Genomic DNA, 26,022 nt, shown 5'->3' with positions numbered 1-26,022 from the left:
AAGCCTGAGTCCCTGCAGTGAGGCCAATCTGGCTAGTGGAGACCGTGGGCTTGGAGGCAGATGGACTAGGGTGGACCTGGCCTGCTTTCTGAGCATTGAGTGTTCATCTCTAAGATGAAACTATTAACAACACAATGATACATAAAGTGACTGGCTTATAATTAGTACTCAACACTGGTAGCTATTGAACAACTGCAGCCCTGGGGTAATTTTCCACATCTCCCCAGCCAAATTAACTGCTGAATTGACTGTCCCAAACATTGAAAATTTAAAGCAACTTTAGATAGTTTTGGGGAGTGAAAGGATCTGCAGCCTTCTCCCATTCTCTAAACATGCAGTTCACACTTTCTCACCAAAGAACACAGAAGTTAAACTGCAGAACTGATACCCAGGATATCAGAGTTGTCCTCTTGTTTTTGAACTCCCGTCCTCATTCTCCCTCCCAAGAAGCCTATGAGATCTTGTTTCAGGGAAGAGTTGCTGCTACTGGAGAATAACTGGGGTTTGCAAGAAGCAAGGTAAAAGCCTGGAAATTTCTAGGAGGTAGTAAAATCTCAAGAGACCTCTAATTCTGGAAGTGGGGTGAGGCTGGAGTTAGTCATCTGCTTCCTTCTCATCTTATTTGTATAGCCTCAGCACCATGGAAAGAGCCCTGATTCTGAGTCACGTGTTTTGTTCTCCCTGCAAAATAGGGCCTGAAACACCTCTCCTAATTTCCATTCACTCTGTCATTCAAAATTATTTATTGTTTGTCAAATTTTGTCAGCAACTTCCGGCTGTTGTGGATACAATGATGAATAAGACAGACTTAGTCCTTAACCTCAGGGAATTTACACTCTAGTGTAGGAAAAAGTTCTAGACAAATTAAATATGAAACAGAAGTTGTTATAATATTACAGAATATATGGTCTGACTACAAGCCAGGCACTGAACTGGATGCTGAAGGTGCCACAGTGATCAAAATAGGTAGGGCCCTGTCTTCATAGTGTTCACCACACTGAGACAATGAACATCAAAGTATTCAGTACAGTAATGCAAATACTTTGCTGTCAAATACAACCTCTACAAGGTTGTCTTTTCTATCAGAAAGCAATTAACTTTCTGATAGGAAAGACTACTACTCTCATGGCAACATTAACTGTTATTCCCTTATACACACTCTACACATATTTAGTAAATGTTTGTTTAAAAATATTTGCTAAATTAAAGTCAGATCAAAGTCTTGGGATTTTAGCCTCATGGAAAAGGCTGAGACAGAGAGTAGATGCTATTTTCTGCCACTGCTAGAGGCAGGGCCGTTCTCAGGCAGCCAAGGGTGGCCATGGGTAGAGGGCAGTGGTAGAGAACAGTGTTGATAATTACTGCCCCAAAGCCTAAAAGCACCACAGGGACAAGTTAGGTCATAACTACACCCCTGAGTAAGGAAGGGACTAGGTTGTTTAATGGGGGTTGGTTCTACACGAGGTTTTTGTCTGTCACACACACACAACAAAGGCCAAAGGACCTCAAAAAGATTCTTATTATGCTCTTGGAAACATAAAGACTCTCACCTTCAAAAAACATCAGAGAAGTCTCATATTATTTTAATAATAGCTAAAGACAAATGTTTGGATGTTTAACTGATGACCAGCACTCATTAACTTGTGCCACACACCATAGGGTGAGAACCTGGCAGCCTTCCGGGGGCAGATTTCACTGCAGAGAATTATACGTTTAAAGAACTCACCTCAGAGACTTTCCGCACAACTTAGAATGTCTAGGTACCATCATTCAATACTCTGGTTTATTTCTTATTGGAAAAGATGGTGAACTATTTGGTTACCATGATGTCTTATTGGCCTCCTGGGTTGGAGAACTAAGACTACATACAAAGTGGGGCTCAGATTATTCAGAAAGCTTCACTTATTCTCAGCCCTGCACATCGGGTCTTCAGTTCTGATTTCTACACTAAACCAGATCCTTGAATGCTGAATAGTAGCAACAACCAGAGACAGTGTTGTAGGTCTTGGTCTCTGTGGTTGAAAACCCTTCAGCAGAGCCCTCAGTGAGTGCAAACTCTCAGTTTAATGCAACATTCTGATATCTCTGTGTGTGCGTGTGTGTGTGTGTATACACTGCCCAGTGTACATATTCTGCCCAGTGTATATATTCCACTGCAGTGGAAATGCAGAGTCTTAACCACTGGACCACCAGGGAAGTCCTCTGATATCTGTATATTTGTAGCCTCCATGGTATCCATATGGCCACATTCTAGCAGATAATACATTACTGTTCAATAAATACCTGTTGATTGAATGTACAAAAAATTGCAGTAATAAAATAATAGAGATATGAAGTGGCATCCTGACTATGAAAAGAACTTTCAGGAAGCACAGAGATGGATAACTGATAATGTCGAAAATGGCATTTTTATAGAGACCTTTGAGAGCATTTAGTTTAATTTCTGCATTTATGGATAAAGAAACTGAGGCCTAAAAATTTCAAATTATTTGCTCAACATAACAGGGAATGAGAGGTGAGACTTCAAAGCCAGTTTCTAGACTCCATGACATATGTGATTTTTAATAAGTCACCCTCAAATTCACAGCTAATGACAAAATGTCTTAACTTTATTTTCTGCAAAATTTAAATTCCTAATTTATTAAGTGTATAGGTGAGAACTGACAATTTTTACAAAGGCTCATCCATCCATTGGTTGCCACCCATCATCACATAAAGTCTGTTTATAATTGTCAACATTCTGCTGTACTATAATTGATTTTCTTCATGGTTATTCTGGAGACCTCTCATGAAACCTGGTGTTACCTCCATATTAGGTCACAGCTAGGTAAGAATTTCATTCAATATTTCTCTCCCTGACTTGACTGCTACTAAACTTAGATTAACAGTGTACATCCCCTAGACTAAGTTTTCCTTTATGTTCCCAGAATTCTTCTGTGACCAAAGTTTTAAACCCTTATTTCAATGGTTATGATTTACCAAGAACCATTTCAAACCCCTTTTTAAAGTAAGTTGGATAGAGAAGTCGGAGAAGTAAACAACTCTTCAATAACTACGTGGTAACATGCTTCCATGAAGATACCGAAACACAGGTCAGCTGCTCAGTTTTCAGGGGCAGATCACTCAAAGTTCAGCCTAAAGCCCCAAGTCCTCTGTTATACTGGCAGAGTCCAGGGTGAGAGACTTAGCTCCCATGGATATGGTTTACCAGCAAGTGCAACAACCATTTCAACATACATTTATCATTTATTAAACAATTTCTATGAAGCCATGGTAACTGCACGTGTACTCAATGGGAGGTGCTTAGTCCATTATTGTAAGAATTCATTATTTGTACAGTGCCTTACTGTTTCAAGAATATAAAGTTTGAAATTCCAGCCAAGAAAAGAAGTGAAATCTGATCCATTGTACAGGGTGTGTAACACTGATGTGTACTTTTATGTAAAAAAAAACCCCAGAAATTTGAGGTTTATAATAAAAAGTCAATATTTTTCACAAAATAAGCCACCAACAGGGATTTTCTGATCTGTGTACTACTTCACTTTTACTGGGAACTTGGCATCAGGGTAAAAGAAAAGTGCCATTTACCCAAATGAGTCTTGGGAATAACTTCAGAGTGCATATAATTGCATATGTAATTTCATTTAAAAAATCCAATAAAGGGGCTTCCCTGGTGGCGCAGTGGTTGAGAATCTGCCTGCCAATGCAGGGGACACGGGTTCGAGCCCTGGTCTGGGAAGATCCCACGTGCCGCAGAGCAGCTGGGCCCGTGAGCCACAACTACTGAGCCTGAGCGTCTGGAGCCTGTGCTCCGCAACAAGAGAGGCCGCGACAGTGAGAGGCCCGTGCACCGCGATGAAGAGTGGCCCCCACTCGTCGCAACTGGAGAAAGCCCTCACACAGAAACGAAGACCCAACACAGCCAAAAATAAAAAAAATAATAATAAATAAATAATAAATTTAAAAATTAAAAAAAAAATCCAATAAGGTTTATAATTCCGAAATCATTATATCTTTAAAAATTCAACAATTGGTAACCTGGAAGACAAGCTTTTCTATGCTTACCTGGCACATTATTCTTTGCTTTTAATTTAGTTTCTTTTATTCCTGCCTATGTTATTCAATAAACTACTGCCTCTGAGAAGATGTGACTAAAGTCATAGTGTTTAATTGATGCATTTCAAAATATTTATGGTAATTTCATCAAAAATATCAACGATTACTGTCCCATTTTTCAAATTATAAGTTAACTTACCAGAACCAGGGGAAAATACTTGAATGCCAAAGAAATTCCCCATTTAAACTGTCTTTTGGGCTGCTTCTTTGCTGATTTATCACGCAGTATTTCTTTTTGCACTTTATAACTTAAACATGCCCTATCAAAACCAAGTATGGTTACAATCAGTTCTTTATTTTATATAAGAAAATAAGTAGGTAGTTGTAAACAGTCAGGACAAGCATTTGTTTATTAAAGTGTTCTGCCTGTACAGAGAGTCTGAGGAAACAGATATATTCTCTATGTACTCCATAAAATTTTTTTAAAAAAACAGAGGCACTACTGTTGAAATTTATAGTACTAATTATTTTGGTGTTCTAGAATGAAAGTTCATTGTAATAGATAGGCTATATTAACCAAGTGCACAGAAAATAGAAGTCCCAAGATAGATGGTGCTATTGCAGTAGGCCAGTTAACAGCCCCCTAGAGCAAAGGCCAGTAAAAGCTAAGAAAATTATTTTCTTTTAAGATTCTTGGGTCGGGGTGAGGGATGAGACAACACAAAGAGATTCTGAACTGAAAAAGATCTAACAAACAGTTCTTATCATCATCATCTCAGTTACTGTTACTCTTTTTTCCTTTTCCATCTTTAAAGATCCTCTGTTGGTTCATTCTTTCCTCAAATATCTGTCAGCAGTGCTTCTCCAAGTACCAGACTTTAAAGGTGACATGAGAAGACGCCTTCCTCCTGAAGAGCACAGGGCTTTCAAAGCTTTGAAAATAAAGGTTGTTCCCACAGCGGTAGGACTTCAGAAAGGGCAGTGATCCTCAATTAACTGTAGCAGAGACTCACCCCTCATAGAACCTCCTCCATACTGTACATAGCCTACTCTATATTCTCACTATGTGTGCATTAACCCATCCTGGCATTCAAAGAGCTAGTTGTAGTTTCCATAAAATAACTTTTACAAAAACCTCTGTCTCACTGACTGACTGTGATGCTGAAAGATAGAAAAGCATTTTTCCCAGGTTACATAAAGGTAAAGGCATTTTTCTACTGCAAGAAAGCATAATGCCAGTAGTAATCAATGTTTTATAAGTGGGATGAGAATGCCATTAAGATTCTAAGGCGGGCTTCCCTGGTGGCGCAGTGGTTAAGAATCCGCCTGCCAATGCAGGAGACACAGGTTCGAGCCCTGGCCCGGGCAGATCCCACATGCTGCAGAGCAACTAAGCCCGTGCACCACAACTACTGAAGCCCGCGTGCCGTGCTCCGCAATAAGAGAAGCCACTGCAGTGAGAAGCCCGCGCACAGCAACGAAGACCCAACGCAGCCAAAAGTAAAAATAAATAAAATAAATTTATATATAAAAAAAAAGATTCTAAGGCAGCATCCTAAGAGATCCCTCTTGTTTACAGATGGCAAAACATCAGCTGTTTCAACACAAGCAATGAGTAGCAGTAGAGTCAACTAACTACCTCCATCCTGCCTCTACTCAACTCTTCTTCCCCCCAGTACCGACTCCCTACTCTCAGGGGGAGAAGATAAGCAGATGGATGTGAGCAGGTGCACAGGACCTTGTGCAGCCACCAGCCCTGAGAGCAACTGGTCAACACCCTTGAAGCCAGTTAAACTCTTAGAAAATGGTTTCCAAACTCCAGCAGATGGCCTACTGGTCCCAGTTGTGCTGTTCTACATCTATATGACTCCACATAAGAAACTAAAATCTGCGAGTTGGAGGATTGCTTCTCTCTAGTATATTCTATTGGGCATTTTATGATTTTACTCCATAACTAGTGCATTTTCTTCAAAATGGAAAGCTTGGCCTGGTTCTGTTTTCTCCACTGGTAGAACGCCTCAAAGTGATAAAAGTTGTGCGGTTAACACTCACCAAGGACTTGAATATGTTTTCATTTTACAAACAAGAAAGCAGATGATTAGCTGAAATTGTTGCAGTTAGATGGGGACAAGTCAGGCTTCAAACTCACAACCTCTACCGCACAAAGTAAGCCAGTTATGATTGCAATTCAGTTTTTATATTTATTTTTTTGGAGGATAACAAAATCACCATTACAAAAATCTTAATTTTAATGAAGCATTTCTGATTTCTAAGCTATTTTTAAACTACTTTTTCTATTTCTGACACTTCTGAACACTATGAAGGTCAACCTCTAGTAAATGATTATGGAACTTTTCTGCCAGAATATATTTCATTTTCTCTTTATTGCACCATTTAGAATCCTTCAGATATTTAACTTCTGCTTTCTTTCCCTTCTTCTCTATTTCCATTTCTTTTCCCTATCACCACTCACCTACTCAAACTGTGAATGCTATTTTAGAGCCCATTTTAAAAATAAAAGGTTACTTTAAAAGCCTATGTCCTGCATACCTGCTCCTAAATTTTTTACACTTTTATTGTTGTAGTCTCTAATTAGGGATTGGAGTTTGGCTTTTATAAGTCCAAGGAGGATGAGAATTTCTTCTTTGGTATGAACATATACCCACACTGCCTAATGCAGCAAGAGTATTTTCCTAATTCAGAGTTAGAACCCTGATGGAGGAAACAGTTATAAGAAAAAGTGTGGAGAACAAAAGGAAATGCATTTTTACAATGATTCTCCTGAGGACATCCCCAGATTCCAGTCATTTTTTTCTGGTAGCCAGATTATCTTGGCTTTTATTTTAAGATGGGAAAAGTCTCATCTCTCTGGCTAATGGACAGCCAGTCTACAGGAATTTCCCCCTTTCCTGGACACAGGATGAAAATCAGAAAGCTCTTATGCCATTCTTAAATCCAACTTTCCAGATATCCACTTGAAAAACATTGATATAATGCCAAATCACGAGGCATTTCTTTTTTATCCCTTATGATCAGTGAAGTTTGTTTTGACTTGAATATTTTTAATTGGATAAACAAAGAGTATGGAAGAAGGCAAGTGAGGTCTGAATATGGAATGGAGCCTTATGGAACTGACAATGAGCTTTCTTTTTGCTTGTCCATAAGAAGGTATTTAAGAGCTATTCTTAAAGGTTGAATTGTGCCCCTGCCCCAATTTACATGTTGAAGTCCTAACACCAAGCAAGTACCTCAGAATGTGACCATATTTGGAGATAGGGTCTTTACTGAGACAATCAAGCTACAATAAAGCTATTACAGCGGGTCCTAATCTAATATGACTGGTGTCTTATAAGAAGGGGAAATTTGGTCATAGACAGCTACAGGGAGAATGCCATGTGAGTGTGAAGATGCCTATATATAAGCCAAGGAGAGAGGCCTGGAATAGATCCTTCCTTCACAGCCCTCAGAAGAAACCAACCCTGCCAACACCTTGATTTTGGACTTTTAGCCTCCAGAACTGTGAGAAAATAAACTTCTATTGTTTAAGCCACTCAGTTTGTAGTACTTTCTTATGACAGCCCCACCAAATAACAGCTACCTACTTAATTTTTTCAAACTTTCAATTTTTCACAAACTTCAACTGTACATTATTATCAAAGAAACCTATCCTTATATTTATATTAATTTAATATTTGATCTCTCAATTTTAGAAAAAAATCTATGCTGTTCTTTAATGGTAATGTCCTGGACTTCACGATAAGAGTCATGATAGCTGCAAGAGGTGCGGAGATTCACTGAAAATAACATTTTATGACTGAATACACTGAGGCAAGCAGAAGTTAGAGGACTTTTAAGTCACCCGATTAGTTACTGGTGAAGATAGTCCCAAGGCTCCCAGTCGCCATGTTTTTCTGCTGTAGCACACAGCCACCCTTAGGTATCAGCTAAGAATCACATATCAGTACAATGATTTTGCCCTAATTTGTCACGTTAAAAATGTTTAAATTCAGGATAATATAAGAATAAGTAGAAACTTAGATCACAAAACAGTTTACCCCACTGAAACAGTGTTCTACAAATTCCTGCCACACATTCTTAATTGACAACTGATATTTTCACTGTTACATGGTAGTTATATTTTTATACCATTTCGAGAAAAACACAGCAGTGGAACGTGCCAATATCTCAGTTAGTCTATGGGAAGATTAGGATTTTCATTTAAATTCTTCATATTTAAGCAGAGGAAATGTTCAGAGGACCATGTGTGTTATTTGCTAATTCTCAATAGTGGTTTTCACAAGTTGCACTGTACATTTTCAGGCAGTTTTCAAGGAAGAATATTATTTTAATTCAAACTGTTACTTATCACAAAGCTATTTTTTTTTAAACATCTTTATTGGAGAATAATTGCTCTACAATGGTGTGTTAGTTCTAATCATTTCTTGATACATCTGTTTCTTTTATTCTCGTTATTTTCTTTGATACTGATTTTGCTCTTTGAGAAGATTCAGGGGAAACATGGTAGGAATCTTCTAATAGCTGACGTGGAAAAGAACTCTGACTCTTGTACCCGAAAGGGTAGGACTGAGATGAATTTATTAAGGTTACAAGTGGATAGATTGCAACTGAAAACAAAGAAAACCTTAAACAGAGCTATGCTGTGATAAAATTGGCTGCTGGAGACGATCTTAAGGGCTAGTCACTGGTGAAGTTCTAAGTATTAGACCATTTGGGGGCTTTGTTATAAGGAGGAATCAAGCAATGATTAGATTAGACTGAATGGCCTCTATGGTCTTTTTCATCCTAAAAGTCTGTGGTTCTATGAACTCAGTAGTAATCTCACAGGATTAGTGCTTCCCCTCAACTAACAGAAGGCTTATTCCTTCATACTCTTGATATCCTTTGTGTTTGGTATAGCTGTGTAATTTATTTAATTAACATCCATTTAGATGTCACACACGAAGCATCTGTCACAGCTCATATATGTCAAGTCAGAGGTAGGGTGGAGGTCAGAATTTCTTCTTTGCTACTTATTTATTAGTATGAAATCATGTATTTGTTACTATATTGGGTGAGAAAAACAAACTGTCCTATCATCATAAAAAATGGAATTATTTTAACAGTCATATTAGTCTTTGGTACTCTCTATGAAGAGCTAAATATATATAGCACACCGTGAGATAATCGATTACTAACCTCCTTCATTTTTTCCAGTTCATTCTGCAGAGCTTGCTTTGCTATCTCAACTTCTATAAGCTGTTGCCTCAGTTTCTCATTTTCATCTTCTGTTGTTGTTCGCTTTTCTTCCACATTTTCCAATTCATGGTGAAGTCTCACAGATACATCCTTTGCTACCTAAATTAAAGTGTTTTTAACACTAAAATGTAATTAAAGACAATACAGTAAATGGGCTAAAGTTATATTAAAAGTACTAGAACCAATATGTATATAGTGTCTACCATATGCCAGCCATCATTCCAGATGCATTACATATAAGCCATTTCACATACATAAACCATTTAACTCTCTCAACAATCCCATGAAATAGATCCTATTATTATTCCTGTTTTATAGATGAGGAAAACTGAGTCTCACGGAGGTAAAGTAATATGCTCAAGGTGACACAGCTAACAAGTGGCCAGGTAGTCTGGCTCTCCACTCTGTTCCCTTAATGTCTACGTGACATCATGGTTATAAATGTTCAGCTGTGTTTTATCATGTGTAGAGATTTCACAAATCTCTAATTCCACAACAAAACTATGAGGTAGATGCCTCCATTATCACTTATTTTAAAGACTAGAAAATAAAATATTCCCAGGTGGGGTCTGAGGCTTGAATTTTGATCCTATCATTCCAGGTGCTTAGTTTTAAGAAATATTTTAGTCTTTGAGACTTTGTTTAAATTAGTGTGTGCATTTTTGCCTCCTGTTTTAAGATTGCCTCAGAAATTTTAGGGTTTGGAAGAAAAGTGGGGCAGTGTGGTGCTGTAGCTCAGGACACAGGCTGTGGTTTTGGACTGAGTGGGGAGCCAGCCTGAACAACTACTAGCCAAGTTCCAGGGCTAGGGGCTGGGCACTTAACTTCCGTAAAAGGTTCATCGTGGGCACCTGTAAAATGATGCTATTCATAATCCCTTCCTTACAGGCTTGTTTCCTTGAGAACTAAATGAAATAATAATATGAGTAACAATGGTTGCCACAGTGCCTGTTGCCTAGTCAACACTCGACAAATGTCAGAAAAAGGAAAAAAAGAGAAATGATACAACGGCTTTCATAAAATGTTTTCCCATGGCTTCCTTTTAAAGAAAATACAAGATAATTACACTCGGCTTTTAAATCTTCATGAAATTGATACAATTAAAATTATATTTCGTTTGTTGTCCCAGACCATGAAGATAACATCTGATTTGCGTTGTCAGTGAATCTGCCTACAGTGAAACCGAACGAACAGACCACACCTATCTAAAAAACGCACTTCAAAGTTGAAATTTATCCACTGGGTGAGACTCTGAAGAAGCAACCTCACTAAGAACATGGTTCTTTCATTTAGCGCACTCTCCCTTTACTTTTCCAAAAGGGACCACAAGCTGGACAGTTTTCCTTTCTGGGAGTTATCTAAGTGGTAATTACAGAAAGGAAGGAGTTCGGGAAGAAGGCGTTGGGGACGGGGGCGGCTTTCAGAGAGAAATCTTAACTCTAATATCTTCGCAGTGCTGTTCCTATTCTGGGCTCCAACTCCACTAAAGGGGTCTTCACCGCGCTGCTCCTGAGTGCCTGACTCCATCTGGCCTGCGCTTGGAGGACAGTCTCTGGAAGTCAGATCAAGGACTGCGCTCTGCCACGCCCTTGTTTCCGCCGCGGAAGGAGGCGCCCTCCTCCCACCACCTCTGTAATCCACCTCTCCTCTCCCAGGAGAGCCCACAGAGCTCGCTCTCTGCAAGACCCTCCCCCCCCCACCACACGATTCTTCAGACCCACCTGTCTGTTCTTCCTCTTCCCCTTTCGGGACCTTGATATTCTGTGATTGGCGCTGTGAAACTCCGTGTCCCTAGAGCTCTTTGCCAATCACCACTGAAGGCCTTTCAACGCAAAGCGCCCTTGACCGGAGTCCCCACCCACCGCCCCTGCCGCGCGCCCCCCGAGCCCCGGCGCCGCGCACCTTGAGGTCCTGCTCCAGGCTGCGCAACAGCTCCCCGTCGATTTCGCCGGTCTGCGCGTAGCGGAGCCGTTTGCGCTCGGCTTTGCGGAGGCGGTACTGCAGGATCCGGCAGTTTTTGTTGGCTCTCTCCAACTCGTGGCGCATTTCCTGCAGTTGACAGGCATCCTCTTCGAAGAAAGTGTCCCTCATCTCGTCCATCTCGGTCCTCAGTTCATCGATCTCGTTCTGAGGCGGTGACAGGCCGCGGGTCAAAATTAGCTTCGCCTCCCACCCCTCGGACATACACCGTCTACACCCCATCCCAGCTCCAAATTCTCAGCTTTACTGCTCCCTCTCCATGAGACAGGAATGACCCGGAGCTGAATGAACGAGAAGAAACTAGAAAAAATGAGCCCTCTTTAGGCCTTCCCTCGCTCTCCTACTCCAGCTCTGTCCGTGAAAAAGTGACCCAAACCATAATGATCGGAGAAACGAAGGCCCAGATTTGGATCTAAATAAAAACCTAACGCTGCAGATCGCAAGCCCTTTTAGATCTGGAAAGGGCCTCGGGACCCCCTCCCCTCATTTCCTGTTCCCCTCCCTCTTGAAGGTTCCCTAACAGGTTAGCAGCCTCTCACTCCCGCCAGGACACGCCCTAATGCTCCGAGGCCCACACCTCCCCTCCTCCAACCCGTCCCCCCCCCCCCACCTCCTCACCTTGAGAGTCTCGTTTTCCTCCCTCAGCTTCTCCATCTCCTCCTGCATTTCCTCCTGCTCCTGGAGCTGCTGCGGGTGCGGCTGCGACGAAGGGGGCGCCGCTGCCTGCATGCCGCCGCCGCCGCTCGCGCTGCCCTCTGCGCCCTGTTGGGGGCCCTCTGCTGCCGCCGCCATTGGGGAGGTGGGAGGGACTGCGAGGGGCTCAAAAATGGCAGGGGCGCCAGCGACCGGAGAGCTGCGGTTGCTGCCGCCGCCGCCGTTCTTAGTGTGCATCTGAGCCGCGGCCGCCGCCGCCGCCGCCCGCTCTCTCCTGAGATGGAACTGGATGAGCTCAGACTGCAGACATCCTTCCTTCCAGTAGCTCCCTCCGCCACCGCTGCCAGGCCCCACAACGCCAATCCCGGAGTTTCTGCTGCCGGAGCCTGGGGTTTTGCCCGCAGAGGAGGTGGATGGCGAGGTGGAGGCCCCCTCCGCGCCACTGCCGCCCCTCGGCTGAGCGCGTACGCTTTTCCCTCGCCAGCCCCTGGGCGGCGGCGGCGGCGGCGGCGGCTGCGGAGCGCCCCCCTCCCTTTCCCCAGAGCCGCTGCCGGCTCCTCCTCCTTCCCCACCCCCTCCTCCTCCTTCTCCGAGCGGAGGGGGTTCCCCGAGTTTAGAGGACGCGGGCTCTAGCTCCCGGGGCGGCTCCGCCGACGCGCCAGGCCTCCTGACACCCACCGGGGCCAGGGTCGCCACGGGGGCCGCTTCAGCACCAGCCAAGGACTGGACAGCTCCCGGCGCGGCCCCCTTGGGCGCCAGGGGCGCGGCCTTCTCCGCCCCTCCTCCGCTTCCTCGGGCGCTGGCCGGAGGCGCCGTGCGGCTCCCGGTCTTGTTGCCCTGCTGCTGCTGCTGCAGCTGCTGCTGTCGAATAGAATTGAGTTTAGTGCCAGCCCCTACCGGGGACCGGGTGGCCGCGGTGGTCTGTCGCGCCGAATTGTCCCTCGGTCTAGCGGGTGACTGAGCACGATGCTGCTTTCTGCTGCTGCCCTCCGGGTGCAGGCGAGCCTCAGTGGCAGCTGTGGCGGCAGAAGCTGCGGCTGTGGCAGGGGCAGCGCCCCCCGTCGGTGGCTGACTCATTGCGGTCTAGGAAGAATCTATCAGAGGCGATTTACAATAGTCCATCACCAGATCACTCTCTTCCCTCCTCACTGCCAGCAACCTTCCTTTCTAATCTGGGGCAGAAACAAAAGAAGGAAAGCACACAGCGTGTCTGCATTGTTACAGAGCAAAGAGTGATTTTCTGTAACAAGAGAAGCCCTAGAAAATGAGATTTGGATGGCGCTTAATAGAAGACCAGACTTTAGAACTAGGATGTAGAAGTGTCTATTCTCATTTTGCCCAGGGAGGCGCTATCTCCATCTCACGCCACCTCAGTAAAATGAAGATCTGAAAGCTGCTGAACCTCCCATTCTCACGGTAGCAGGTTATGGCAAGGATGGAGTCAGAAAGGAATTGATGGGAAGGGAGTTTGTTTGTTTGTTTCAGAAGATAAGGTCAAGAAGCTTCAGAAGGAAAAGAAGTCCATATGCTAGAACTGTCAATACCCTGATTTTTCAGCTTTGGTTTCCTCACTATCACATCTGCGTTTCAAAGCCTAATTTCATGGAGAAAGTTTTAATTGATATTCCCAAGTGTCAATTAGATGAAAAGGGTTATGAAAGGGTTTTTCTTAGAGAACACTTGTTATGGATAAATGATACTCTTCTCAAACAGCTCTAACCCTTAATGTTGCACTTTGTGAGAGAAACACACCCAATTTCCTTTAGACTAGAACTAAAAGAAAATATAAATAATGAATGACTTTAAGCCGACTTCAGTTTCAAGAAAATATGGCATTAAAAATCATCTATGTGGTTTAGTCATTAGCAGCGCTGAAGGGATTTTTCTTTTTCTTTTAATTTATTTATTTTTTAGTTTTGAGAAATAAATTAAAAATCATTTGGAAAAACTTATTGGTGGCTCTGCACGATTTCTTAAATTACAGGTGATAACTTTTTCTACACTTATCTAAATTTCATTGTTCTTGTGAATTGCTTTAGTTTTAAGTGTAATTGCTAAACAGAAAGTATTTTCATTATTAAGCATCTTCTCAGATGGTACATAACAGGCAAAGGTGTACTTTTAAAGTGCCCAGTCCTTTCCATGAAGCCAAATTCTAAGACAGAATGACCCTGCACCTAAGAAGGCTGGTGCATCCTCACTCATGGTGGTAAGATCAACTTCTGTTTTGTATTTTTTCCATGATAAATCCATCATTGGCTTTTAAAATCTGGAAAATAGCAACTCAAAACCCACTGCCTCCTGGTTTCTTCTCCCTAGTGATCCAGCTGCTTAGTCAGCTACTCAGTTAGGTGCCTTTTCCTTAGAAATATAATTTCTCTCTAAAGCACTGAAAAGGGCATGACTAGGCAGAAAGTTCTGCTTAAAAAAAAATTCTCCTATTAGGGGAGGAGATACTTGCTAGTTACTTTACTAGCATTATTCCTGTTATTGTCTAAGTATCATAGCTTAGTCAATGTGTAGTAATCCCTCATTTTATAAAGAAATATTACTGGAAGACTCCTCCACCTCCCTTTCTCTTTCTGGGATCTCCTTCCAACTCAATTTGGAAAATAATAGTGAACAAAGAAGACATGGGGAGGGGGAGGGAGGAGTCATCCATCAACTTATTTTCTACATGTTCTCCCAGAGCAACATGCTCCTAGAATATCTGGCTAGTTCATTGGCAGGTCACACTAACCAGGATCACCCAAACAAGTTATATTGCCAATGCAAACTTATTTTTGTTTTGAATTAGGCAGAACCACTCAAGCTGAGAGCCACCAGAGAACGCTTAATTCGGCCCCCATACAGCTCTATCGTAGGAGAAAGCTCGAGTTCCAGGAACTGGGCTCCCACAGTCAAAGGTACCTGCCTGCTGTCACGTGGTTCTCACAAAGTACCAGGATGCTGTGTCTCTTTGAGGCTTCTCCTATGAAATTCGCCAACCAAGCAACCCCAGCACGGCCTAAACCAACACTTTTAATCTCAAGTTTTATCTGCCCACTCACCCTCCCCATCCCTTTAGAAAATCCAGAACTGCTCACTTCTTGGCAGAGGCGATGTTTTGAAGCTGAAGCAAATCAACAGCGCTTTCCTTCTGATCTTCCGGGGACCTCAGGGTTCTTACTGTGTCTTTTCGGAGACGAGGAAAGTTTAACTTCGTAGTATTATATATGCAACTATCTGGCTGAGCACTTTTGACTTTGGACCGGTTCGCCCCAGTTCCACACCCACTCTGTTTCTCCAGACAATGGCGTTAACGTGGAGGCTCAGCGGCCGGGAGAGCGCATTACTCTCTGGCGGCCCGCGGCTGGGCTGGAGCTGCGGCTCTGAGCAGGCGAACGCGCGAGGTACCAAGCCGTGCCAGACGCTCCCCGGAAAGTGCACTGATATTTGTGAGCTGGCCTCACCGGACTGGGCAGGGGAGGGGGCGGGATTGCAAGGGAGGACGGCGTAGAAGTAACCAAAGAGAGGCTACTTTCAAAAGGGAAGAGAAGAAGGCGGAGTGCGGAGGCGGAGGGTCGGGTGGCAAGAAGACAAAAAGGCCAGAGCCGCGCCCGCGATGGAAGACCCGTAGCCAAGCTCACAGTCCTCGCGGCACTCCCAGACCGCTTACTCGGCAGAAGATTCCCAAACCGCTCGAAATCGGATGCACTGGCTTTCCTTAAAGCTTTGTCCTGGACCGCATCAATCGCCATCAATTATTTACTTGAGCTTTTCTCAGGGAGGCGGATTCCAACAGCCTTCCGGGCTTGACTGACGTCTCCTGATGCAGCGGCAAGGCGCTAGCGGGCGGCTGCTGGGAGTTCTCTTTGTTCGCTCACTTTAACTCTCAGTCGAGCTCTCCACGCGGTGCGCCTTCCCCACCCCCAGCACGGGCGGAGTCTTCAGACGTCTTTTCCACGGATAGATAATGGTTGCCAGACCAACGGTCCCACAGACAAAGGGTTCTTGTCATGCCACGACTAATTTAGTACAAACCGAATAAATACCCGTTTACAGCAATCCTTCACAGATGGGTTTGCCTTCGGTACATTTTCTTCTCTCCTTTATTAAGTTCCAGTTTCCACTGTGAATACAAGGAGCAATTACTAGGATCCATAATCTTTATAGTAGTGCATGCGGGTAACAGGAATCATCTAATGTATTTATTATAAGATAGGCATTTAAAGGAAATTCAGGGAAAAAAGGGAATTCAGAATATTTGCCTTTACGATGTACAATAATCCATACTGCTTCACAGTAATACTATTTTGAAATGACCGGAAAATTCTCTTTTCCCTTCTAGTTTTGTTTATTTTTATTTTTTGGTGGTGATGGGAGGGGGAGTGGTGTGGAGGGAAGTATGAAGTTCTCCTTACAGAATTCCTTGGTGAACTTGAAGATAAGAATGAAAATAAACACTGCTTTAGAAAGGGTATTTTATTTATTTTAAATTTCTCTTACGTTAATATTGTGGTTTTGTATGTAAAATGAGGTCAATATCTTGAATAATTTTTATATTAATATGAATTTTAGTGTAACAGATTTTATTTTCCAAGTGTAATACCTTGCATTAAAAATGAAATAACACAATTTAGGAGTGTTTTGCATACAAACAATATCATTACAGCAAAATAAAAAGATGTTCAAGCCCTGGTGATTAGTATCTCCAGCAATATATAAGACAAATATAGCAGCAGGACAAAATCATTCATGTACTCATCTGCTCCAAAACAGATAAATGCCTAGTTTATGCCTGGCACTGTCCAAGGTCCTGGGTGTGCAAAGATAAGAAATAGTTCCTGTCTGGGAAGGCTTAAGCATATTGATGAGAATTGGGATAATTTCTATATAATCCTTTAAATACTTTTAGAAGGTGGAAATGTGATGTCTGTGACATCTATAATGAATAGCTCAGACTTTGACTAGCATACCAAAAATACAGAGAAAAAGGCAAAGTAAAATGTAATCACAGTTTACTTGGAATTTATGCTAAATAATAAATTGTCATTATGTACTCAAATTTGAGTTGCAATTTCCTTAAGAAATACTAAGATTCATTTAACCAAAATGGATAAAATATTTTTCAGGTTAATCTTTACAAATCAAATAATATTATAAACGTAGTCTGTGGACAGAAAACCTACCTGGTCCTGCTTCTTTAAGAACTTGTACTCTGTTCAGGCATCTATGTTTCAATTTTTCCTAAGGCAGTATTATTTATTTCAATGCAATTAGTAACTTTAAGTATAATAAAAATCAAGAATTCGTTATCATGCATCTTAAATCAAACAGTCAATGTGCTTAAGTGTGTCATTTTATAATATAGTATTATGCAATTTCAAGGTTGAAAACTTTTTAATAAAAAGATTAAGTATGAGCAATATTTAGGATGCTTCTTTACTCATGTAAATTGCCATAACAAGAACTTTTGAATTGGAAATTTATCTGATTTTTTTATTTGCTAGTTAAAATTATATTTCTCCAATTAAGCAAGCACCAAAGATGATTATTCAAAGATTTTGTCAGAATTTAGAAAGGCTTAGGTATTATTTTTACTGTGTTTCAAAAGCAGACTGGCCAACTGACCTTTTAATGTGTGTAATAATAAATCATCCACTCTATAGCACAGTAATGTGGATCTTTGATCAGGGGAAGGCTAAGGTCTCAACTTCGAAGCCCTTAAGAAATACATAGCTTAAGATATCTACCCTTTGATTCTCATGACTTTAACTGTATAACAGCTCTTTACCTACATAGCTTTACAGTTTGCAAGGGCCTTTCACTTTGTATGCTCAAAATACTGTGAAGTAAATACTATTTTCTCCATTTAAAACATGGAGTAACTGAGTTTCAGTGATGTTAAGTGACTTACTCAAGTTCAGTTTCACAATCAGACTTGAACTTAGGTCCTCTTTTCCGTTTAGTCTCCTTTTTTTGTATTTTTCCCACATGTTTTTCATACCATAACTTAAAAATCTTAATCTCTAAGCCTGATTTTTCACCAGTATCCTAGTCTGATCTTTTCACATATGCACAGGCTCTCTACATGTGGAAATAATACTATCACCTCAAATGCCATGTGAATTTTTCCTCTTTCCTCTAACTAGCATCTATTTCTATTCTATTTTTCTTTTAGTTGAGAAAAACTGTATTCTACATCTTTTTTTCTTTTAGTGAAATCTTCATTTTATATACTTTCCCACTAAACACTGGGTTCTTCATTGCTTAATACTTTTCCTTTGCTTCTATATCCATTTTTTTTCTTTCAAAATATTTCCTAGGCTTATCTTTTTAAAAAAATTTCCTGTGCAATCACTATCAAAACCCAGATCCTAAACTACTGCAAATACTTTCTATATTAGATAGATTCTTTCTGCTAAATCCACACTGTCCAATGCTGCCAGTTTACACCTTTATTAAACAAAATTTTCTTCATGTCACTCTTACAGTCACTGCATCATGTTCAAACTCTTCTTCCTAGACTTTAAGGAGCTGCACTGTCCCCATCCTATGCCAAAATGTATTCCCTAATACATATTCTCTGTCTTCTTAGACTTACTGTCTCCTTTCCCCATAAGTATGTGGTCTTGTTTTGCTTGTGTACTTTTCCTCTTGTCATTTTCCATACTTGGTACGTCTGTCTTCCTTTCCTGTCCAAAAGCTACCCATATTTTAAGGTTTAGTTTAAGTTTCAAATCCTTCTGTCACATGAATTTAGGCAAGTTATTTAAAATTTCTGAACCTCAGCTTTTTTCACACTAACTCATTCATTCATCTATTTATAAATTTAACATATATTATTGAATTTATGTTAACAGTACCTAATTTATGTGATAATTATTATACAATGGTGAAAGTAATTCATATTGCAGTGCATGAAACATGCACTAATTATAACTAATGATCAGTGATAATTACTATGTGCCTGGCACTGTAAGCTATCAATAAATGTTAGCTATTATTGTCAATTAATACTTTAGGAATATAATTATATTACACCAAATTCTACTATTCTTGAATTTCCACAGAACTAATAAACAATGTGACACTGTTAGAAACGCTTGGTTAATCTTGGATTATTTTATAATTGTCCACTCAGATAGTAAATATCTTAAAATAATACTCTTGTTTCCCTCATTGTCTTCAGCAGAGAGCTGGGCACATTGAGGCTGGTAAGTATAGAGATTGGATTGGTTGGTAAATTGGTTGATTAGTGACAGAGAAAAGCTGATATTTTCAGATCCATCCTCTGTTTTTGGAGAGTAATTTAGCTTGGATATGTGCCATTGTCTTGACTTTTACTGACATAGGTATGCAGTCACCTACCACATTTGTTATCTGGATTACAATTTAGATAATAATTTAAGAATCATAGACTCTTTGGGTTGTAAACACCATGATTTATCTTTTTATCTCTAAGCAGGCTACCCAAACCATATAATACTTTGGGTTTACCCTAATTTCAGCCCTCTCAATAAAGTCTATTATACAATCTCTTGGACTAAATGTACACATATTTTAATTTAACATTAGGACCAAAACCCTATGGTTTAATTCATATACTGGATTAAGATTGCTACTTGTGAATGGCAGAAATTGCTACTCTACCACAGATGTTTTATTCACTCTTGCTTTTGCTGTTGTGGAAGTTTGCAATTGGGTATTGCGTATCCAAACTTCTGTTGCATTACTTCTATAAATGTTCATGAATATCAACCCTTGATAATTCAATTTAATGTCTAGCCACTCATTATAGCCAAAATATTATCAGGCATCTGATTTCAATCCCATTCCATATTCAATCTTAATCTTAGTGGAGATTTTTAATGAGTCTAGTAGTTATTATGTAAATGTTATACACATTTAAGTTTGTTATTAAATTTCCCCTAATTCTACTAGTTTAATAGCTCAGAATTTGTCAAATTTCATATAGCAGTGCTTTAATAATTTTTTATCTTCTTACCCTAAATCCTCCTTCATCAATAATTAAATTTCCCTAATATGAGTATCGTAGGCATCCTAAGTTACTCCATACTTCACTGGGAAATCTTAGTACAACTTTTTCTATATTCTATTTGTAAATATTGTCTGCAGAATGTCTTTTGCCTTTTGACTTTATGGTGTTTTGCACAAAATTTTTAATTAATATGTGGATATATTTTTCAATCATTATATTTATAGCTGTTAGTCTTTCTTTTTTTTTAAATTAATTTATTTATTTGGCTGTGTTGGGTCTTCGTTTCTGTGCGAGGGCTTCCTCTAGCTGCGGCAAGCGGGGGCCACTCTTCATCGCGGTGCGCGGGCCTCTCACTATCGTGGCCTCTCTTGTTGCAGAGCACAGGCTCCAGACGCGCAGGCTCAGTAGTTGTGGCTCACGGGCCTAGTTACTCCGCGGCATGTAGGATCTTCCCAAACCAGGGCTCGAACCCGTGTCCCCTGCATTAGCAGGCAGATTCTCAACCACTGCACCACCAGGGAAGCCCAGCTGTCAGTCTTTATATCTAGCTTAGAAAGGTCTTCCCATTACAAAAATTATAATTATATTTTCATGCATAGCTTTAATTCAGATATAATTTTTAAAATTTAAAAATTAGTTGTTTCAAATAAATCAGGAAATTATTTTTGTGAATGATGTGATGTAGTAATTTAAGTCTGGTTTAAGTAAACGAATAATCAGTTGTCCTTTCTCCTCTGATAATCGTAGTAGTTGTTGTTGTTCTTTGTCTTACTGTGATGATGAATGTTATAAATAACATCATTTGATTGCTGATGAAGGTAGTCCAACCTTTCAAGTATTTTATATGATTTATAAATTTAATCCTAAAAATAGGTAGGTACTGTTACTACCCCCATTTTATACATTAGGATATCAAGGTTCAGTGAGATTAAATACTTTTCCCAAGGTGACAGTTTAGTGTCAGACTCAGACTTGAAATGAGCCATGCTAGCTCCAGAATGCATGCTGTTAATTATCATACTATTTTTATAATATTCTATATTCCGATAATAATGTTGTCTTTTCTGCATACCCAGTCTGTTCACTGATCTATTCCTATACTGATATATGCTACTTTAATTATAATAAATTCATAAACCATGTCACTTTCTGGTAGGGCTTGTCCCCTCGTATTCGTTTAAATCTTTTCTTGTTTCCTTATTTCCATTTTCTCTCTCATTTGAACTTTAGAATTAGCTTATCAAGTTTTATGGAAATTCTGCTGTGATTATCTAGCTTTATACATTTACTTGGGAAAATTCATGTCTTTATAATATTAGAGTATTTTTGCTAGGAACATAATCTACCTGTTGATTTTGATTATTTTAAATGGTCCTTAATAATGTTTCTTTTTTGTCGTCGTTATAGTCTTGCACTTATGTTTTGGCCTTATTTTCAGGTATTTCAAAATATCTGTTTCAATTGTAAACAGCATATTTCTCAACTATATTTTCCAATTATTTGTTGCTATTTATGAAAACTATAATTAGTTGATTTTTGTCTCTGCCATGTAGCTGAATGATGTTGTAAATTTCGTTTTTCATTCACTATTTTAAATTTTTTGTAGAAATGAAGAATATGAAAACCTTTTGAATTGCCTTTAGAAATGAAGAATATAAAATCGTTACACAAACGAATAAACATTCCCTGAATCTACCCACTAAAAGTCAGTAAATTTTATGGATTTTGAGCTAGTTGATGTGTGTGTGAACAAATTTTCTTCACTTGAATGATTTTTTCTTTGCTGTCTTTTTTTTCACTTTTTCTTTTTCTTTTGCATAAAGAAATCTAAGAAAAAACGATATGCCTGTTTACATTATTATGATAACCTCAAATCTTACTTAACCAACTACAGAGTGCCTGACAAAGTGAAAGGATCAGTATTGTGCAGTGATTTTTTTCACTACGTTTTGTCAATGTCAGCACTTTTAAAAGGCAAAAACTTCATACTATGAATGTCATTGATGGTCTGAGACAACCTGAAGAATATTTTGTTTAAAGAACACACACACACACACACACACACACACACACACACACCACATAAAAGTATACAACTCTGAAGTGTAAAAAAATCATCAACGCAACAAACTAGTGTCAACCATTCTAGATGAAACTCCCCATTTTGACCAAAAGCATCTTGCCAGGGATGGACAGAACTAGCATAAGAGCAGGTTTTAGTAGTTTAGAAAAATACGCTACCTTTACAGAATGCTTCAAACTCTATAGTGTTTCCAGACATTATTTCTTTTAATCTTTATCACAAAGTAATAGTGCTTTAAATCAGAAATATTTCAGAGGAAGTTAAAATAACATGCAATGCCTGATGAAAGGAACCTTTAAATCACACATCTCATGATTGATAGCAATTGTACAGAATATGTGGAAATAGTACAGTTGCTTGATTTAAAGTCTAAGAACTAAAATTAGGGAACAAGCATTGTACTAAGTCTTTCAACATTTAGTGGATTCCTGTTTGGGATGAGATATATGCATATATATATATATCTCATATATATATTTGTATATATAGACAAATATATATATATACTCAAAAGGTGGAAGTTTTCTGGACTTTTGGGAAGACTCTCCTACCCTTCCACACTCCTTTTCCAAAAGCATTTTAAAGCAATATAAGACATTTTATAATATTCAGGTATATTTTATAATGTTTTTACAATATTTAGTGTTTACAAAGTTCAAAGGAAACTAAATAAGATAAAGTTCCTGCTTTCATGTTTACATTCCAGAGTATAACTTATGGATACTTCTAAGAAAATATAAACCTAAGCAAAAATCAGATGAGTGCTGATTTTATGTAGGTGTTAAGGAAACTTACTGGAGAGACATTTAGTTAGGGAAAACCTCATGGAAGGATAAAACTCAAGCTGGCCTTGAGAGAACTGCAGGTTTGACCCATTTATTGAATTCCCCTGGCTGACAGTGATCTATTTCTGCCTTAATTCTGTTTCATTCTTTCCATATTTTTCATTGAACTTTCACTGAACTTTCAGCATATGTTATAAGCTTCTTGAGAACAGGGGCCATGTCTTGCTCATAGTTACATCCCTACTGCATATGTACCTATTCACTGTTCTTTGCTCACAAAAGTTTATTTATCCATAAAAATGTGCATATTTGAATTATATTGCTGTATTATCACAAATGCATGTAATATTCCTCTCATATAGATTGGGATGTGTGAGGCCACATCTTGCATGTTTTATATCCTTCCCAGCTTTTAGAACAGGGTTTTGCCAATTATGAGTGCTTCATAAATATTCTCAATTGAATGGGAATATTGTGAAAGGGAAGAGGAACCTAAGCAAAGGAAATGAAAGATATAGACTAAGGCAAGGAAGGAGGCCAAGGTGAAAGATGTAGAATCTTTCTGTTAATGACTACTCAGGTATCTTCAGCAGTTTTCCAACATCCATAATAACTCCACCTTTCCAGTTATTTAATTCAAAATTCTTGACTCCTTTCTTCTTCCCTACACACCCCCTTAAGCAATCAGGTAGTCTCGTCAGCTGTAAATACAAAATAATTTCCATATAGACTCATTTCTCACTACTCTCACTGCTACCACCAGGGTCCAAAGGAAAATGATCATTTCCCTGAGAGCATCTCCCTGTTTCTACACTTGCTCTCTTTCCTATGTGAGTAATGTCCACAGGGTGACCAGAGTGATATTTTCAACTGCAAGTCAGAACATGTTGCTCTCCTGCTCAAACCTTAAAACGGCTTGCCATCTCTCCCAGGGCAAAACCCACGGTACACGGATGGCTCACGGAGGCCAGGGGGTCTGGCTCCCTCACTCTCTCTGCCCTGCTCCTGTCCCACTCTCCCCTTTCACACTGGACTCCTTGCTTTTTCCTCAAACACTACACGCACACTCATGACTCAGGATTTTTGAAGCATTGTTTCCCTTCCGTTAAGAATGCTTTTCTCTAGAATAGTCACTTGCCTCACCTCCACACCTCCTCTGGTCTTTTTTCAAATGTCACCTTCTCTGTCCCAATACCTTAATTTCTTTGTACAAACTTGTGCCCATTCAACAGTCTCTATCCTCCTTACCGTGCTTTTTTCCCCCTTCATAGCACTTATCTCCATCTAACATACTCATTTAACATATTTAACATAGTAATTGATTTTTCCTGTCTAAAATGGGAGCTACAAGATGGTAGAGCTTTGGGTTTTTTCACTGCTCTATCTCTAGGGTCCAAAACACAGGACCTTAGTAAGCACTCAAAAATGTTTTTATTTATTTGAACAAATGAACGAATAAATACAAAGTCAGTGCATAAGTAAATAAGAATTCATGGAGGTTTCAAATGTCAAAACAGAGTTTTGCTTTGATATACAAAGAAACAGAGATATACTATGGATACTAGAAGAAAAGATTAAAGATTACTTGCAGTCAGAGAGAGAATAAATCTCAGGAAGACAAAGAGAGTAAGGAAGAGATTACTGTAATCCAATCTGAGATCACCGGAATCTGGTTTAGGAATGGTTATATAGAACTGGAGCAAAAGTAATGAATTCAAAAGGGACAAAAAGTGAATTGGCTGAAATAACTACAGTGGGTGGAGGGAAGTGGCATTTCACAGATATTCTTAATAATACTGTGATCTTCAAGAGCTGGAAACTGTTGGGCCACTTTCAACAAGAAAGAAGGTGGGAAGGTTTGGAAGAATGACACTGCTGTTACGGAGGAAGAGTGATGGTTTATTGAGTTTTTTTTTTTTAATCGTTTTGAACCCACAGTGTTCTTTATTGCAATGATGTAGAGGATGAATGAAAACAAACTTTTTAAAGTCATAAAACACTTTTTTAAAGCATGTTTTTACTTTTTATGTTTTATATTGCTCCTCCACACATCAGACGGCTGTATTTGACCTGCATACTAATCAACAGAGGAGCGATTCTGTACTGCTCCAAGTTAATTTAGGGTATGTTCCTGCTGGGTCTGAAAAAGTCATGAAGCAATAGATGAGTCCCCAGGTTCTTTCTGATCCTGTCCCCCAGCAGTGTCCCCATCTTAAGACTCTGCTTTCAAAGGTATTAATAGATCACAGGATACTACATTTTTCTGCTGAGACAGAGAGTGCTGGAGAAAAAGGGAGAGGGAGAGGAAAGAGAGAGAGAGAAAGAGAGAGAGATCTACATTGGTTTATTACTTTGAGGTTCTGCACCAGAACCCTAGTATCTTCTACTATTTCCTTTAGTCTTGAACTTCTGAGAATGTAAGTACTGTGAAATATATATTTATCCCATTAGTTTTTAAGAGTAGAATCAGGACCACTCTAAGTTAACAGAATAAAGTTATGCCACTTACCTACCCTCCAAAACTATTGATCTTCCCAGTAGCAGAATATTTGGGAAAGCTGAGCCATCCAGACTTTTAGGACTGAAGTGATGGTTGTAAGAGGTAACATCCATTTGCAAAGTGCTTGGCATTTCTGGGGAGGCACTTCCTTTCAAGGTTCTACTCATATCTAATGGGTCACAAGCTTGGAACTTATTCTCCTTATTTTGCCTTTTGCCGTCTTTGCACTTTTTCTCTTTTGGTATTATTAAATACAATGGGAGTTAGACTTGAATAGATTACGGGGTAAGGACTTAAACTGCTCGCTATCCTTTTGAATGAACAGAATGAGTGACCACCTGGATTAGTAAGAATTACTCTGGCTAAAGCGATGATAATCCAAATCAAACTGGGGCAAAAAGGGATATTTATTGGAGGGACACCCTGTTTTCAAATGCGATAAAACAAGTGTGACTAATCAACCCTTGGGACCTGAACACTGCCAGGACTCTCTTGGCCTCTTGTCTCTGTGTCTCTACTTTTCAGCTTCATTTTTTTCTACTCAAGGCCAGTTCCTGCTCTGCTTCCCCAGCACCTGCATCCCACATCTTGGTGATCCCACTTCCAAGGAGGCACTGGCTGGCTTTTCCTAATTCTAGTTTGAAAAAAACCCAGGGAAGGATTCTGAGTCACTCTTTTTAGGTCATAGGCTCACCCTTGGTGTACTCTGCCAAGACCAAGAGGC

General features: G+C 39.9%; 1 protein-coding gene across 2 annotated transcripts in view; it reads right to left on the bottom strand.

Moving 5' to 3' along the window:
* MTCL3 (MTCL family member 3) overlaps window positions 1-26,022 on the bottom strand; it is a 53,888-nt gene extending 27,866 nt beyond the window's left edge. For both annotated transcript variants that reach the window (XM_082474549.1, XM_082474550.1), the window contains exons 1-4: window positions 15,033-26,022; window positions 11,911-13,118; window positions 11,215-11,439; window positions 9,253-9,411 (exon numbers count right to left, since the gene is read on the bottom strand). In XM_082474549.1, the coding sequence (XP_082330675.1) occupies window positions 9,253-9,411; window positions 11,215-11,439; window positions 11,911-13,023 (1,497 nt within the window). In that variant the 5' untranslated portion in view covers window positions 13,024-13,118; window positions 15,033-26,022. The remainder of the gene's footprint in view (window positions 1-9,252; window positions 9,412-11,214; window positions 11,440-11,910; window positions 13,119-15,032) is intronic.

Source organism: Balaenoptera physalus (genome assembly GCF_965194825.1).
Source record: "Balaenoptera physalus genome assembly, chromosome: 9".
Lineage (NCBI taxonomy): Eukaryota > Metazoa > Chordata > Mammalia > Artiodactyla > Balaenopteridae > Balaenoptera > Balaenoptera physalus.
The sequence above is the reverse complement of the archived record's forward strand: the minus strand, read 5'-3'. Positions and strand labels throughout refer to the sequence as shown.